At 67.1% G+C, this 15,958-nt stretch overlaps 6 protein-coding genes across 6 annotated transcripts; 4 read left to right on the forward strand and 2 right to left on the reverse strand.

Annotated features, from left to right (window-relative positions):
• The first annotated feature begins 45 nt into the window (after positions 1-45).
• On the forward strand, positions 46-2,255 carry RHOBADRAFT_65945 (uncharacterized protein). Its single transcript, XM_018418827.1, has 10 exons — positions 46-144; positions 318-393; positions 461-855; positions 948-1,060; positions 1,130-1,267; positions 1,331-1,435; positions 1,504-1,559; positions 1,631-1,747; positions 1,831-1,937; positions 2,073-2,255. The coding sequence occupies exons 1-10, from the start codon at positions 87-89 to the stop codon at positions 2,213-2,215; spliced, it is 1,308 nt and encodes a 435-aa protein (XP_018274636.1). The 5' UTR covers positions 46-86; the 3' UTR covers positions 2,216-2,255.
• A 316-nt stretch (positions 2,256-2,571) lies between these two features.
• RHOBADRAFT_10799 (uncharacterized protein) lies at positions 2,572-5,980 on the forward strand (the record flags this gene model as incomplete). Its single annotated transcript, XM_018412007.1, has 7 exons — positions 2,572-2,670; positions 2,840-3,172; positions 3,254-4,172; positions 4,269-4,768; positions 4,898-5,641; positions 5,722-5,796; positions 5,873-5,980. The coding sequence occupies 7 exons, from the start codon at positions 2,572-2,574 to the stop codon at positions 5,978-5,980; spliced, it is 2,778 nt and encodes a 925-aa protein (XP_018274637.1).
• Positions 5,981-6,577: 597 nt separating this feature from the next.
• RHOBADRAFT_33287 (uncharacterized protein) lies at positions 6,578-8,258 on the forward strand (the record flags this gene model as incomplete). Its single annotated transcript, XM_018413099.1, has 8 exons — positions 6,578-6,679; positions 6,737-6,876; positions 6,948-6,995; positions 7,060-7,147; positions 7,205-7,299; positions 7,363-7,590; positions 7,663-7,728; positions 7,828-8,258. The coding sequence occupies 8 exons, from the start codon at positions 6,578-6,580 to the stop codon at positions 8,207-8,209; spliced, it is 1,149 nt and encodes a 382-aa protein (XP_018274638.1). The 3' UTR covers positions 8,210-8,258.
• A 19-nt stretch (positions 8,259-8,277) lies between these two features.
• Positions 8,278-9,214, reverse strand: RHOBADRAFT_65946 (uncharacterized protein). Its single transcript, XM_018418828.1, has 5 exons — positions 9,009-9,214; positions 8,923-8,943; positions 8,802-8,854; positions 8,548-8,715; positions 8,278-8,461 (listed from the first exon to the last, which is right to left on the reverse strand). The coding sequence occupies exons 1-5, from the start codon at positions 9,076-9,078 to the stop codon at positions 8,318-8,320; spliced, it is 456 nt and encodes a 151-aa protein (XP_018274639.1). The 5' UTR covers positions 9,079-9,214; the 3' UTR covers positions 8,278-8,317.
• Positions 9,215-9,431: 217 nt separating this feature from the next.
• RHOBADRAFT_51042 (uncharacterized protein) lies at positions 9,432-11,012 on the reverse strand (the record flags this gene model as incomplete). Its single annotated transcript, XM_018415622.1, has 4 exons — positions 9,432-10,000; positions 10,090-10,724; positions 10,844-10,898; positions 10,971-11,012. 4 exons carry the CDS (start codon positions 11,010-11,012, stop codon positions 9,515-9,517), a joined length of 1,218 nt encoding a protein of 405 aa, XP_018274640.1. The 3' UTR covers positions 9,432-9,514.
• Positions 11,013-11,178: 166 nt separating this feature from the next.
• On the forward strand, positions 11,179-15,916 carry RHOBADRAFT_51043 (uncharacterized protein; the record flags this gene model as incomplete). The annotated part of the gene is made up of 14 exons (XM_018415623.1): positions 11,179-11,406; positions 11,471-12,153; positions 12,228-12,345; positions 12,408-12,550; positions 12,619-12,973; positions 13,036-13,154; positions 13,217-13,362; positions 13,441-13,566; positions 13,640-13,941; positions 14,020-14,168; positions 14,246-14,406; positions 14,474-14,919; positions 15,000-15,078; positions 15,138-15,916. 14 exons carry the CDS (start codon positions 11,179-11,181, stop codon positions 15,851-15,853), a joined length of 3,771 nt encoding a protein of 1,256 aa, XP_018274641.1. The 3' UTR covers positions 15,854-15,916.
• Positions 15,917-15,958: the final 42 nt, after the last annotated feature.

The raw sequence follows: 15,958 nt of genomic DNA on the forward strand, positions 1-15,958 counted from the left end.
GAGCGATGAGGTACCTCTCAACTCCAGCTGGCTCAGCTCGACGTCCTCGCCACGGCCTCGTCCGATCGAGCAGCCAGTGTGTCGACATGCTCCTCGTCAAGAAGCACATCGAGCGCGACGGCAGCGGCTTTGTCACCCTCCGTCGTCAGTCCCCTCTCCTCTTCCGACCTGATCTCGCCTCGACTGTCGCCCTTGTTTCTCGGGGCAGGGCTACCATGGCGGCGCGACTACTTCTGAGCTCTACAGGGCACGGCGCAGGAGACAGCGCAGAGCCTGGATCACAGCTGACCCTCCCCTCCTCCCTCCCCGCCGCGCAGCACAAGACGATGAGGACATGTGGCACGCCTACAACCTCATCTCCAAGGGCGACGAGCTCCGAGGGTCTGCAGTCAGGTGCGCCCTGCGTCCCCGTCCACTCGCACGAACGGGCCCTGTACTTACCCTTAAACCTCGCTCGCAGGCGCATCACGAGCGAGAGCGCAACTGGCTCGACCTCGTCGCACCGCGTCCACCTTCGTCTGACGATCCAGGTCGAGAACGTCCTCTACTCAGCACTCGCCGCCTCGGCAGATGCCGCCGCCGCCGCCGCGTCCGACCCGTCCTCCTCCTCGGCTCCCTCTGCCGCCGCCGCGTCCGGCACAGCCGGCACGACGACGCTCCACGTCTCGGGAAAGATCACGAGCGAGAACGAGCACGTCAAGAAGGGCGCCTACCACACGCTCGACCTCGAGATCGGCCGCGACTTCAGCATCATCAAGGGCGAGGGCGAGTGGGACTCGGTCGCGCAGGAGCGGCTGCGCGAGATGACCGAGCCAGGGCGAGGCGCAGACGTTGGCGCCATCGTCTGTGGAGAAGGTGCGTCCCGCTTCCTCCCTCCCTCTCCTTCTCCTCTTGAGCCGGTAACGTCGGGCGCTCGAGCTCCTTGAGCTGAACCTCGCCGCCCGCAGGTCAAGCCAACATCTGCATCATCACGAACCACACGACGATCATCAAGCAGCGCATCGACGTGCCCGTGCCGAGGAAACGGAAAGGCGGCGGGACGGCGTTGGGCGCAGAGCGAGTGCGTCCCCCCTCCCTCCCTCCTTCCTGCCCGCCCTCAAGCCGACTCCTGAATTGTCGCACCCTGCAGGCGAGCGGCAAGTTCCTCAACCAGGTCTACGACGCGGCGACCCGCCACTTCAACTTTGACGAGCTCAAGGTCCTCATCATCGCGTCGCCCGGCTTCACCAAGGAGACCGTGCACTCGTTCTTGATCGAGGAGGCGGTGGTGCGTCCTCGCCCTCCTCTTCTCGCCCGAGCGTACGAGGTCCTGACCGTGAGGCACCCGCAGCGACAAGGCAACAAGGCGCTGCTGTCGGCCAAGAGCAAGTTCCTCCTCCTGCACTCGCCGACGCACCACGTCCACTCGCTCACTCAGATATTGTCAAGCCCTGAGGTGCGCCCTCTGTCCTCTCCCTCACGCTCGGCGCCGAGCGAGCCGACCCTGAGCGACCGCTCCTGCAGGTCTCGTCGCAGCTCAAGAACACCAAGTTCGCGCAAGAGGGCGTCATGCTCGAGAAGTGCGTCGTCTTGCCCTCTCTCCAGCCCTACATCGAGCGGGCACCTCACCTTCTCTCTCCTTCCTGCGCAGGTTCTTCAAGATGCTGGACGAGAACCCGCTGCGAGCGTGGTACGGCGAGGGCCACGTCCTGCGGGCGGCCGAGCGTGGCGCCATCAGCAAGCTCCTCGTCTCGGACGAGCTCTTCCGGTGCGTCCCTTCAGTCCTTTCGCGCCCTCCTCGGTCCGTCTCGACGTCGACGGTCCGACTCTGACGAGGACTTGCTCGAGCAGAGCGCCGTCGGTCGCGCGCCGCCGCATGTTCGTCAAGCTCGTCGAGGACGTCAAGGCGTACGGCGGCGAGGTGCTCATGTTCTCGTCGATGCACGAGTCGGGTCAACGTGGGTCCTCTGTGCCTCTCTCCTCCAGCGCCACTGTGGCGGCGAGTCGGCTGGCGGCAACTTGCCCTCGCCGCTCGACCCGCCGACGCTCGAGAACGCCACGTACTGACTCGTTCTCGTCGTCGCCGCTCGCAGAACTGAACCAGTTGACGGGCATCGCGGCGCTGTTGAGCTTCCCGCTCGACATCGAGGTCATCGAGGAGGAGGAGCGGGTCGAGGCGGAGGAGAAAAAGGCGCGAGAAGGGGTCGACGGCGAGGACGAGTCTGGCGTTGCATAATTCGCAGTACATTGTCGCCTGCACGTTCAAGCTGCACGCTGCCCCTCGTGCACCGAGAGACGTGTTGGCCAACCTCCGCCCCGCAGGCTCGACGAGAAAGAGCGCAGGACCCCGCGTCCCTCTCGCGCTCGTCCCAGCCCGCACACGAGCTCGCCGACCCGCTCGAGCGGCTTCACGACAGCCAGATCACCCGTCCAGCGCCCCGCCGCACCCGCACGACTCGCATTGTCGTCCCTCGTCGTCCTCGCTCCTCCCTAGCGTCAAGCCCCCGGCCGACGTCCCTCGCCCACCAGGAGCTGCCGTAGCACCTCCAGCACATTCTCCAGCACGCCTACAACGACCACGCGCTCGCCAACATGAGCTGGGCGCCGCAGCAGCAGGGGCTCGAGGAGCTGGTCGCCTGCCTGAGCAAGTCGGGCTCGGCCGACACCAAGGTCCAGGAGGGCATCCAAGAGGTGCGCACCCTCTCCCTGTACTGTCATCGCACGGCCTCGTCGAGCTGCGCGAGCTGACTCGCCTCTGCGTGCTCCTCCCCTCCTCCTCTCTCCCTCCTCCTCCCGTCCCTCCGCATCTCGGCCTTGCCCTCGCCATGCCCGACTCTCGCCTGCGGTCGCGCTCCGACAGCGCCTCGAGTCGTTCAACAAGATCCCCGACTACAACTCGTACCTGGTCTTCATCCTCACCCAGATGCCCAACGAGGACGTGATGGTGCGGTCCATGGCCGGCCTCCTGCTCAAGAACAACATCCGCCTGTACCTCAACGACATCCAGCCCGACGTCCTCGCGTACGTCAAGGCCAACATCTTTGGCGCCATCGGCGACCCGACGAGCATGATCCGCAACACGGTGTCGACCGTCATCAACCAGCTCGTCGTCGAGCTGAAGCCCGAAAACTACCTCGAGGCCTTGAGCCGCCTCCTCGAGCTCGTCGACTCGTCCGACATGTTTGTCCAGGAGGTGCGTCCATCTGTTCCTCAAGGTCTGACGGCGGCGGCGGCGAGAGCCAGATCTGACCCTTGTCCTCTTGCGCGCACGCAGGGCGCCTTCATGTCGCTCGACAAGCTGTGCCAGGACATCCCCAAGGCGCTCGAGCAGCTCGAGGTGAATGGGCAGCGCCCGCTCGACGTCATGATCCCCAAGTTCCTGTCGCACGTCGACTCGCCGTACCCCAAGATCCGCAACTACGCCCTGTCCTGCGCGATCCAATTCATCTCGCCCGACAACAACGCCTTGACGCTCCACCTCGAGCCGTTCATCGTCGGCCTGTTCAAGCACGCGTCGGACGACTCGACCGAGGTGCGCAAGACGGTGTGCCAGGCCCTCGTCCAGCTCCTCGCGACCCGGCCCGACGTCCTCGTCCCGCACATGGCCAACGTCGTCGACTTCATGTTGTTCTCGACGCAGGACATCGAGAACGAGGAGGTCGCGCTCGAGGCGTGCGAGTTCTGGCTCACGTTCGCCGAGGACCCGGAGCTCGTCAACCACCTGCGCCCGTTCCTGCCCAAGGTCATCCCCGTCCTCGTCCAGAGCATGGTTTACTCGGAGGACGACATCCTGCTGCTCGACACGGACGAGGACGACGCCGCCGTGCCGGACAAGGCGTCCGACATCAAGCCCCACCTCCTGTCGTCCAAGGCGCACACGCACGACCGCCTCGAGGACGCCGAGGGCGGCGCCAACGGCGCGCAGCCCGGTGGGCACTCGCGCGCGCGAGCAGACGACGAGGACGACGACGAGGACGACGAGGACGACTACGACGACGAGGACGATGACGACGAGGAGGCCTACACCGAGTGGAACCTGCGCAAGTGCGCCGCCGCCGCGCTCGACGTCATGGCCGTCGCGTTCGAGGTCGAGATGCTCGAGGTCCTCCTCCCGTACCTCAAGGAGAAGCTCTTCAGCCCCGACTGGCTCGACCGCGAGAGCGGCATCCTCGCGCTCGGAGCCATCGCCGAGGGTGCGTCCCTCCTCTCTCTCTCTCTCTCTCCCCCTCTCCCCTCGTAGCGTGGGCCGTTCGAGCACGCACTGACAAGGACGCCTCGTCGACACGCAGGCTGCATCACCGGCATCGAGCCGCACCTCCCCATCCTCATGAACTTCCTCATCAACTCGCTCAACGACCCCAAGCCCCTCGTGCGCTCCATCGCGTGCTGGACGATCGGCCGGTACTCGAGCTGGACGATCAAGGAGGACGCGACGCCCGAGCACCGCCAGCAGTTCTTCGTGCCCGCCATGGAGGGCCTGCTCAAGATGTGCCTCGACAACAACAAGCGCGTCCAGGAGGCCGGCTGTTCGGCGTTCGCGACGCTCGAGGAGGAGGCCGGGCCCGAACTCGAGCCGTTCCTCGGGTCCATCCTCGGCAACCTCGTGTTCGCGTTCAACAAGTACCAGCAGAAGAACCTCCTCATCCTGTACGACGCCATCGGGACCCTCGCCGACGCCGTTGGGCCCGCGCTCAACCACCCGCCGTACATCGAGATCCTCATGCCGCCGCTCATCCAGAAGTGGAGCACGCTCAACGACTCGGACCCGGACCTCATCCCGCTCCTCGAGGTGCGTCCTCTCTTCCCCTCTCTCCTTCCTCCTTTCTCCTCCTTCTCGTCTCCTCGTCCCCCTCCCGCCTCAGCCTCCTGTCGCTCGTCAAGCAGGCGTCCTGACGCCCCCTTCCTCGCGCGCCCGCAGTGCATGTCGTCGGTCGTCATCGCCATCGGCCCGGGCTTTGGCCAGTTCGCCGAGCCCGTGTTCTCGCGGTGCATCAACCTCGTCAAGTCGAGCCTGATCGAGGCGCAGCAGTACCAGCAGGACCCGGTCAACTACGACGAGCCGGACAAGACATTCCTCATCGTGTCGCTCGACCTCCTGTCGGGCCTGACGCAGGGACTCAACATGGCCATCACGCAGCTCTATTCGGCGAGCGACCCTCCCGTCCTCACCCTCCTCGCCATGTGCCTCCAGCACCCGGATGCGCCCGTGCGCCAGTCGTCGTACGCCCTCCTCGGCGACACGGCCATCTCGTGCTTCCCGATCCTTAAGCCCCTCCTCCCCCAGTTCATGCCGGTCCTCGTGTCGCACATCGAGGTCGAGCCTCGCCTCGCCGAGGTGTCGGTCTGCAACAACGCGGCGTGGGCGGCGGGCGAGATCGCGCTCCAGGCCGGCGCCGACATGGAGCCCTACGTCAACCCGCTTATGGAGCGCCTCGTGCCCATCCTCATCAGCAGCAAGGCGGCACGGAGCCTGACCGAGAACTCGGCCGTCACGATCGGCCGCCTCGCCATCGTGTGCCCGCAACTCGTCGCGCCGCACCTCCAGGTCTTCGTCCAGGCGTGGTGTCAGGCGCTCGCCGACATCAAGGACAACGAGGAGAAGGACTCGGCGTTCCGGGGCATCTGCGCCGCGATCCAGGTCAACCCGAACGGCATCTCGACCGTGCGTCCGCCTCCCTGCCTCTCCTCCTCCTCCCCCTTCTCCCGTCGAGACCCTTCCCTGACCCTCTCTCTATCGCCCAGGCTTTCGGGTTCTTCCTCAACGCCGTCGCTCGCTGGAGCCGACCATCTGAGCAGCTCAACGAGATGTTCAAGACGGTGCGTCGCCCGAAGCTCGTCCCCTCTCTTCGTCGAGCGAGCAGCCGAGGACTGACTCGAGCCCGCCTTCTCGCAGATCCTGCACGCGTTCAAGGGCATGACCGAGGCGGCAGCATGGGACGCGCAGCTCGCGCACCTGCCTCCCGTCATCGTGCAGCGCCTGCGCGAGCGGTACGGCGTCTGAGCGACCCCGGCCCCTCCTCCCTCTCGTTCCCCTTGTCACATCTCTCTCGCACCTCCCCGTCGTTCTCCTCTTTCGACCTCCCTCTTCTGTCATGCTTCCCCGGTCTCCCTTCCCCCCAACTTGCCGTAGTTTCCCCCCTCGCATCGTCGCAACCGCTTCCCCTTTCTGCGCCCTCGTCTCGACGGCCTCCTCCTGGATCTCTCTACCCCTCTTCTCCCTCGTCTACCCTCCCTCACCATCCTTGTCCCTCTATACCAGCCTGCCGTGCCCGTCCTCGCGTCGTCGACGTCGTGCCGCCTCGGCCGACGTTGGCGAGCCGGAGGAGCTCGCGCTCGCCGGGGCATCTCTCCCTCTCTCGGCCTCCTTTGCTTAGATTTCTCTCGCCCATAGCTGCAAAGGATCACGATCCGTCGTCGACAGCCCCGAGCCGCTCTGCAGAGAGCGAGGCGAGGTCGAGCTTTCGCCGAGAGCGTTCTCATCTCTCTCGCACTTCTCCACACGACAATCCACCTCTCTCGCAGCTCGCTGGGCTCCGCGTCGCCTTGCCCTCCCACCGCATCCCGCACAGCAAGACTGCCCGACCCTGCACACGCCCCCATGCAGTGCACCTCGCTCTCGTCGGTCGACACCGACTACTCGGCCTGCGCCCTCGAGTTCTGCCCCGGCCGCCCGTCGTTGTTCGCCTGCGGGACCTATCAGGTGCTCAAAGAGGGCGAGCGAGCAGGTGCGCCCCAGTCGAGCGCGGACCGGGGCGAGGAGGGCGGCGCAGCAGAGCCGGCGAGTGAGGCGCAGCTCGTCGAGGAGGAGGACGAGGCCGAGACGCAGCAGGGCAGCCCAGAGGTGACGAGGGTCGGCAGGTGTCTGCTCTACGAGGTGGACGGCGAGGGGCGAAACCTGTGCGTCCCTTCTGTCTCTTCGTCCCCTCCTCCTCGGCGAGGAAGCGCTCACCTCTCGAGTTCCCCCGCAGCGAGGAGAAGCAGCGCATCGAGGGCCCGGCCATCCTCGACCTCAAGTGGTGCGCGCTATCTCTCAGATCCTCCCGAGCCCCTCACAGACGCTCACCGTCCAAAGAACCGCAGGTCGCTTCAGCCGTTCCAGGGCAAGACGACGCTCGCCGTCGCCGACGCCAAGGGCCACGTTCAGCTACACGGCCTCGACGACGAGTCGGTCCGTCCAGTCTGTCCCTCGATCAGGCCGACTCGCGCCTGACGCTTGCGCTTGCAGGGCCTCCTCTCGCACGTCCAGACGGTCGACTGCGCCGACGACAAGACGCTCTGCCTCTCGCTCGACTGGTCGACCCGGCGACAAGCTTCGTCAGAGTGCGCCTTCTCTCCTGTCTCTTCCTGTAGACGAGCCCCTGACGGAGGATCTCGTGCGCGCAGCTCGGCGTCCATCGTCGTCTCGCTCTCGTCCGGCTCGATCTGCACGCTCGGCGGCGAGTCGTCCCTGTCGGTCACGAACGAGTGGCACGCGCACGATTTTGAGCCGTGGATCGCCGCGTTCGACTGCTGGCAGCCGACGACCGTGTGGACAGGCGGCGACGACTTGAAGCTCAAGGGGTGGGACTTGCGGCAGGGGTGCGATTCGCCGACGTTCGTCAACAAGCGCAGGTGCGTCGAGTCGCTCTCGGTCCGGCGAGACGCCCTGTACCGCATACTCACCGTCTTCGGCGACTGGCGCAGCTTCGAGGGCGGCGTCACGACGATTCAGAGCCACCAGCACGTCGAGAACCTTTTCGCCGTCGGCAGGTGCGTCTCTCTCTCTCTCTCTCTCTCTCTCTCTCCTCGCCTGCGCCTCGATCGCGTCACTGACTCTCTTCCACCGTCGCACCATGCCCCCTTCCACAGCTACGACTCGCACGTCCGCCTGTTCGACCGCCGCAAGCCGCTCGTGCCCCTCACGACGTTCGACGCCGGCGGCGGCATCTGGCGGCTCAAGTGGCACCCGACCGACCCGCAGCGGCTCCTCGTCGCCGCCATGCACGGTGGCTTCAAGGTCGTCGACTTTGACGGGCTCGCGCTGCGCGAGGCGGGCTCGACGGCGGCGGCAGGAGAGGACGCGGGAGGGTGGGTCCGGCCGGGCGAGGGGGCGCTCAAGGCGCGGTTCGACGGGCACGAGAGCTTGGCGTACGGGGTGGACTGGAGCGATGGCGGGAAGACGAGCGAGGGCAGGGACCTCGTCGCGAGCTGCTCGTTCTACGACCACTCGCTGCACGTCTGGGCGTGCTGAGCGGTAGACTCTCTCTGTCTGTGCAACCTAGACAACTCTCGACGCTCTCTATATATCTCTGCTGCTCTGCGAGAGAAACGGACAAGCTGCTCTATTCCAAGCGGCGCTCTAGTGCCGAATGAGGAGGTAGATGTACTCGCCGACCGTGACGCGCGAGATGTGCCGGTACGAGCCCGTCAATGCCATCAAGAGCCCGCCAAACGACACGTACGCCGTCACCTCGTCGCCCGTGCCCTCGTCGAACTTGTACACCTGCGACGAGAGAGAGAGAGAGGTCAGGTCTGCGGGCTCGAGGTGGAAAGGGGTCGCGGGACGAGGAAAGGGAAGGCGAGGCGTACCTTGCCGTACATGACATACTCCCAGTCGTCTGCCAAGCCGCTCTGCAAGTCGGCCCTCCATCCACCGCTCGCCGCCGCACCGCTCTTGTCCGCGTCCGGGTTGAGCGTCGTTGCGAGCGCGAGCGAGAAGTCGGCGTCTTTGGACAGCGTGAGCAGGTCCGTGTTGATCTGTGTGCGCGAGTTGGCGTCAGTCGCGTGAATAGGGTCAGTCTGTTGTGCGCAAGGAGCGAGAGGAGGGAGAGAGAGGGACAGACGTCGAGGGTCAGCTTCATGTCGTTGTTGTGCGACTGGCCGGCGATGCGCGACACTGCGACGGCGACGAGAGGGCATGTCAGTACCGTCTGAGGGCAACGAAGGGATCTTGGAGGGGCGCACCGCGGTCGAACTTCTTGCCGTCTGTTCGAGCTCGTCGAGAGGGTCAGCTCCCGGACTCGGACAACGTCGGGGAGAGCAGGACGCACCCTTGTCGACCGCGACGACGGTAAACACGTCGTCGAACACGAACGCGTCGGACCCTGCGTTGTTGGCCATGGCGGGAGCGAAGGCGGGGAGCGTCGGCGAGAGATGAAGAGGGACGAGGCAGTCGAGGCTATGGGGCGGCTCTGGGGCGAGGGGACGGGTCGAGGGCACTGTCGAGAGTGCTTGTGAAGGTACTGGAGCTGCGGCGAGGCGGACGAGCAGCGGTGGAGGTGGGCGAACCTCTCGCCTCATCTCGCTCTCCTCGACCACACAAGTCCGAGCGATTTCGACCTCGCGGCCACCGCTTTCGTGGCTGCTGAGCTCGCGAAACTGCTTTGGCAAGCTCAAGCTTGAAGCTCACGAGCCGAGCGCGAGAGAAAGGTCGCACTCTCGCTCTCCCTCCTGCTCCTCGTCGTCGACAAACGCAACAGAGACGGTCACGACGGCGGGCTCTGCCGCTTGTTTGCAATGCTCTACTGCGCCCTGCTGCCGACACACGCGCACCCGCTCAGACGCCGACGGCCCAGGTCCAGTTGTACGTCCCGCTGTCCTTGAAGATGGCGACGCACTCCTTCTCGAGCTCGAGCTGCGCCTCGAGGCCCTCGGCCGCGCCCTCGAGCGGCTCGCCCGGCTCGCGGCCCGTGCGCTTGGCGCCGCCGGCCGGGTACAGGGCGCGGTACACGCGCATCGTCTCGTGCACCTCGTCGGCCGTGCTCAGGCCGACAACGGTCGGCGTCTCGCGGCCCTCGGCGCCTCGGGGCTTGGCCGACGAGAAGCCGTACCCGAGCGCGACGTCCTCGAGCTTGAGGCCCTTGGCGGTGCACGCGCGGATCGCGGCCTGGTTGGCGTCCTGGAGCGCCGGCGACGCAGGGTGCCACTGCGGGGCGGCGGCCGAGCGCAGGAGGCCCATCGAGAGCGGCGAGGCGCACATGATCTGCTTGACGCCGGCGGCGTACAGGAGCGGGAGGTAGGTCGACAGGGTGTTGTTTTGCAGCTGCAAGGGTGGGTCGAGAGGGGGACGAGGTCAGTGCTCGCCTCTCGACGGTGGACGGCGACCTCGTGAGGGAAAGGCGAGGGACGCACAGTGTGGAGGCAGTAGGTCTGGAGGAGGTCGAGCGGCTCGAGGTGGTGGGCCGTGAGGCGCGCGAGGCGGAGCGTGGTCGGGAGCGGGAAGCCGCTGAAGCCGACGGCGCGGATGACGCCCTCCTTCTTGAGCGCAAACAGCTCCTTGAGCGCCGCGAGCACCTTCTCGTCGCCCGGGCCCCGGATCGTGCCGGCGTCCTCGTCGCGCAGGCCCCACCGCTCGAGGTCCTCGTCGCGGATCTTGCCGTCGGGCCCGACCTTCCACCCCTCGTGGCCGGCGTCGTCGACCTGCTCGCCGACAAACTCGACGTCGTGGCAGTAGACGCCGTCGAGGTAGTCGGTGCGCATGAGCTCCATGCTGCGCTTGACGCTGGCGCGGACGCGCTCGGGCGAGTAGTCGAACCCTTGCTCCTTTGTGCGGCCGTAGCGGCCGACCTTCGTGATGATCTGGTACGACTCGCGCGGGAACTCGTCGCGGATGGCGTCAAAGACGTGGCCGAGGACGGTCTCGCTCGTGGTGTAGTACGGCGAGGTGTCGAGGGTGCGGATGCCGTAGCGGAACGCGGTGCGGACGGCCTGCTCGGGCACGGTCGACTCGAGCGTGTCGGCCGTGTTGTAGTCGAAGCCGTAGACGCCTGTGGACGTCGAGGGGTCAGTTGTGTCGAAGCGTGCAGGCTCGATCGCGAGGGGCGGGGCAAGAGTGGAGGCTCCACGGCGGAGGAGAGTGGAGTGGGAGGAGGGGCGAGGGACGCACCAGCTCCGAGGACGAGCGGGGTGAGCTTGAGGGGGCCGTCGGTGATGCCCTCGTCCTGTGTGCGGATGCGGTGCAAGTGAGCTGCGGTGCGACGAGAGCGAGAGAAGGAGGGGGGAGGGAGACGGACGACGGTGAGGGGCTCGACGCGAGGCTTGAGCGAGTCGGCCATGGTGGTGGGTGGTGCGGGTGGTTCGAGTGTGTAGGCTGAGGGGAAGTCTGGCAGAGCAGAGCGAGCGGTCGACGAGAGAGCGAGCCGTCACCTTCTCCCCCACGAGCGACCAGCGACGAGGCGTTCGTTCCACCCCTTCTCGCCTGCTGTGCGACCTGCGCCTGGCATGGACTCGTACCCGAACGAGTTCACGGCCCACCACCACCCGCTCCTCTTCGTCGCAGGCCTCGCCCCACCCCCCTCGAGCTCGTCGGCCAACACGACCGACCCGTTCACCCTCCTCGAGCACGCACTCGCACGCACCTTGGCCTCGCCCAGGTCCTTCCCGCTGTGGGACTCGTCCAGACCCGCCCAACAAGGAGCGACCCCCTTTCACGCCGTCCTCGTCGACAAGGTGCGCCCCCTCGTCCCTCATCTCCCTCGAGCCGCCGTCCGCTCACCGTCCTACGAGCCTGCAGAACCTCCGCTTCCCTCCCCTCAAGGCCCGTCCAGCTGCCACCGCAGCGCAACAACCTGCGCCCGCCGCACCTGCGTCGACTGCCGCCCTCCACTCGCCCATCTCGCCCCTCACGCCGACCTCGCCCCTGTACCCAGACGGCCTCATCGCCCCAATCTGGGTCCGCAAACACCGCGAGCTCGTCCCCGCCGTCTTTGTCCTCGTCGTACGCCTGTACGAGTCGCCGCCCGGCTCGAACCGGTCCCCGGACGACCGCCTCGACGACGAGCGCCAGGCCGACGTCGACCTCGTGCGCGACATTGTCGACCGCCGCCGCACCACCCTCGAGCGCGGCACCAAACTCGCCGTCGTCCTCCTGTGCTCGCGCGAGCTCCTCGACGACCCGGCCCTCGACCTGCGGTTGTCGCTCATCCGCCGCCAGTCGGGCCTCGACTCGCGCGCGAGCCTGTTCGTCATCTCGCCCGTCCCGCAGGCCGAGGTCGCCAACTTTTGCGCGAGCCTCAAGCACGAGCTGTACCCGGCCGCGCTCGACTACTACCGCGAGCATGGCCGCCGCGTGAGGCGCAAGCGCACGCGCCAGGCCCCGCCCGGCGCGGCCCTGAGCGACCGCGGGTGGACCGTCCGCTACGACTACAAGCTCGCCCTCTTTGCCGAGATGCGCAGCGAGATCGAGGTGTCGCTCAAGTGCGTCGGCGTCGTCCCCTGCCTCTTTCGCCTGCCCGAAGGCCTCGACTGACTCGCCCTTGACGTCCGCGCAGGCACTACGAGGACTGCTACGAGGCGCTCGTCGACATGTTTGCCCAGCCTGACCTTCTCGGCGCCCGCACCAAGCGCTGGGCCGAGGCCAAGGTCCTCGCCGACTGCGTCTCGATCAAGGTGCGCCTCGAGCCTTTCTCTCGCTCCCCGAGTGCCTCTAATGACACCCTCGCTCCCTACAGGTCAGCAAGATGTACCTGTACCTCAACGAGCCGGCGCGAGCGCTCGCCCAGCTCAACCGCCACGTGTCGCGCTTCCGGGAGCTGAGCGGCTCGTGGCAGATCGGCGACGACACGTTCGAGTTCTGGTCCTGGCTCTCGAAGCAGTGCGTCCCTCTCTCTCTCTCTTCACTCTTCACGAGTGCGCAGTATTGATCTGCCTGCGCCCCGACAGGTACCGCCTGTTCGGCGACCTCGTCGCGCTCGCCCTGCGCGCCGGGTTCCGCCTCCCCTCGCTCCGCCCACCGCCGACCCCTCGTCTCCCCGCACCCTCTACCACCGGCCTCAGCCCGTCCCAGATCCCGTCGCCCGGCCTCGTCCCGCTCAACGTCCTCCAGCACGCCGGGCACTACTACCACCTCGCCGCCGTGTGCGCCGTGGCCCGTCGCGACCGGTTCCGCGAGGCGGTGCGCGCGCTCGAGGCGGCGACCGAGGCGGAAGAGCAGCTCGACAGCAGTGGACCGGCGGTCGTGGCGAGCCCGGCGCTGGCGCACGAGCGCAAGGTCGATCACGGAGAGCTCATCGTCGAGGTGCGTCTTGCCCCTCTCTCTTTCCCTTGCGCACGTGTCCTGACCTCGAGAACCTGTCGCAGCTGCTCACCACGGCGTACGAGTTCTTCAAGGCGCACCGGGCCAAGAACATGACGTACTGCATCGCGAGCGAGATTGCGCTCGCGCACTTCGAGGCGGGCAAGTCCGACATGGCGCTCAAGTGCGTCCGCGCCCCTCTCTTCCCTCCTTCTCTTCTTCACTCACTAGACAAACGACGTGCAGGTTCTACGACCGCATCGCCAAGTCGTACCGCCGCGACGGCTGGCGCGACATCCTCGACTCGATCCTCGAGCGCACGTTCCGCGCCGCCGTCCAGTGCGACGACTGGGACGCTGCCGTCCGGGCGGGCTTTGAGCTCCTCGCACCGAGTGCGTCTCTCTCCCTTCTTCTCACGATGCGCCGAAAAGTCGAGCCGGACCTGACCTTCCCCTCGAGCACGCTCGCAGGCTCCAAGATCGCCGTCACGCAGCGCGAGCAGTACGCGCACCAGCTCCTCGACATCCTCGAGAAGCGTGAGCCGCCGCCAGGCAAGGCTCGCGTCCAGCTCGACGCGGCCAACGTCGCGCCCATTCGTGAGCTGCTCGGCACCCGTCGCTTCCCTCTCTCGACGACCGAGACTGACATCTGTCCCTCGCCCACTCGCAGTCGATTGCGGTATCACCTTCCTCCGACCGTCAGCACACGCCGCCGAGCCCGTCCCGTTCCAGCTCGTCCTCGCCGCACCTCCCGGCGCTCGGACCGCCCACCTCGCCTTCGCCCACCTCGACCTGCACCTCAACGACGGCCGGCCGCCGGTTCGCGTGTCGCACAAGGAGGACGCGCCGTCGAGCATGAGCGTGGGACATGTCGGGTCGGCGCAGGAGCGAGAGGCGAGGCTGAGGTGGAGCGAGGGCGAGAGGAGGGTCTTCACGGGGACGGTGTCGGTCGACAGGGAGCTCGAGCTCAAGGTGCGTCCCTGCGCTCCCTTCTACTCTTCTCTTGGCCTTCTGCGGGCACGAGAAACTGACTCGCCCCGTCGCGCGCAGGTCGACAAGGTCGTCCTCGTGGCCGAGATCGGCGGCTGGACCGTCGAGCTCGGCCTGCAGCCCCGGCTGCCGGCCGTCGCCGGCGAGGAGAGCGTGTGGTACGTCGGCGACAAGTGCGTGCCGTTGCGGCACGGTGGATCGACCTGTTTGTGCGTCACGAGCCTCTTTCCCCTCCTCAGCCGCTTCGCCTTGAAGACCTCGTCACTGACTCGAGCCTTTGTTGCAGGATCACGCGGCGGGACCTCAAGATCGACGTCAAGACCGACTGCGCGAGTCCGGCGTACCTCGACGAGCGCTTCCCCGTGCACGTCGACGTCAAGAACGAGGACGACCTCGACGTCAACGTGTCGCTCGTCGTGTTTCTTCAGCCGGGCGAGGAGGGCTCCTGTGCGTCCTCCTCCTCTTCAGGACCGTCTCTCCCTTCCGCGCAAACTTACCCTCGCCGTTGCTGCAGACGACCGCGTCCTCGTCGACGACCTCGCCTCGACCTCGCTCATCGACTCGCTCCCGCTCGGCACCCTCGTGCCAGGCGCCTCGCTCCGCAAGACGTTCTACCTCGAGACGCTCGGCGGCATCCCTGGACCGCGCAACCTCGACGTCACGGTCCACGCCGTCCCTGTACCGCCGACCTCGTCCGCCCTCACAACCTCGTCCACGACCATCCTCCCGCTCCTGCCCAACTCGACCGACTGCACCCGCTCGCTGTCGCTCCTCGCCATCCGCCCCGTCCACGCCGCGTTCGACACGCACGTCCTCAAGCGTCGCAGGGACGTCAAGCCGCTCCTCGACCTCGACGAGCCGTACGGGTGGGAGGGCGCGAGCGACGCCATGGTCGTTGCGGGGCTCACGGCGGCTGGACCTTGGGACATCGAGGTGGCGAGGGTGCAGCTGAGGGCAGAGGTGCGCTCTCACTCTCCCTTTGTCTGTCCTGGTCCCGTTCCGACTGGTCGGAGAATTGACTCTCCCTCTCTCGCCAACAGGACGCTCCCTCGGTCCGGGTCGTCGCGTCCTCTCTCGGCTACCTCGCCGGCGAGCAACTCGAGGACACTGCAGCAATGAGTGCGTCCCAGTGCCTGTCCACCTCGCACGACGGCGCCTGACCTCGTCCTGCCCCGCAGCTTGGCGACCCGGCGACCAATTCAACGCCGTCTTCTCGCTCGAGGTCCAGCCCGACTTTGGCCAACCGCTCGACTCGCACCTGCACCTCGACATCGAGTGGCGCCGCAGCCGCAGCAGCGACGCCCTCTCGCTCACTCGCCTCCGCCTCGCCGCGCCTCGACCCCTTCCCCTCATCCCGACCGTCACGCTCCAACTCCCGCCTTTCCTCACCCTCCACGAGCCCACCATCCTTGTCTACCGCCTCTCGAACCCGACGGGCCGCCTCGTCACCCTCTCGTCGCAGCTCGACAGCCCCGAGACGCCGTCCACGTTCGCTTTTGCCGGCGCGCGCCGCCTCCCCGAGTGGGTCCTCGGCCCGTCCGAGGCGCGCGAGCTGCACGTGCGCGTCGTGCCGCTCGCGGCGGGCAACTGGGCCTTGCCTCGCCTGCGCGTCTGGCGCGTCGAGCGGCCTCCTGTTCCGCCAGCGCCGGCACCGCTCGGCCGCGCCGACGACAACGGCTACGCACCGCCGCCGCCTGCGCCGCAGCCGCCGAGGCTGTACGAACTCGAGGTCGAGATCGAGGGCGAGGCGGTGGTCGAGCCTGATCCGGCCCAGGTCGAGCTCGAGGCGGATCTGCGGAGCGCGAGGGGGCCGGACGAGGAGGGCGACGCGGGTGTGGGTGGGGCCAAGGCGCCGGTGGGGAGAGGACCGGTCGTGCTTGTGCTCCCGAGGTAGACTCGCTAGAAGCGCGCGAGGGCCATAGACGAGTCGTTGCGATGCAGCTTCTTCACCCTGCTGCTTTCTTCTGCCTCGTCTTATAGAGAGGTCAAAGGGCTGGCC

The sequence above is a fragment of the Rhodotorula graminis genome, assembly GCF_001329695.1.
Source record: "Rhodotorula graminis WP1 unplaced genomic scaffold RHOBAscaffold_1, whole genome shotgun sequence".
In the NCBI taxonomy this organism is placed as follows: Eukaryota; Fungi; Basidiomycota; class Microbotryomycetes; order Sporidiobolales; family Sporidiobolaceae; genus Rhodotorula; species Rhodotorula graminis.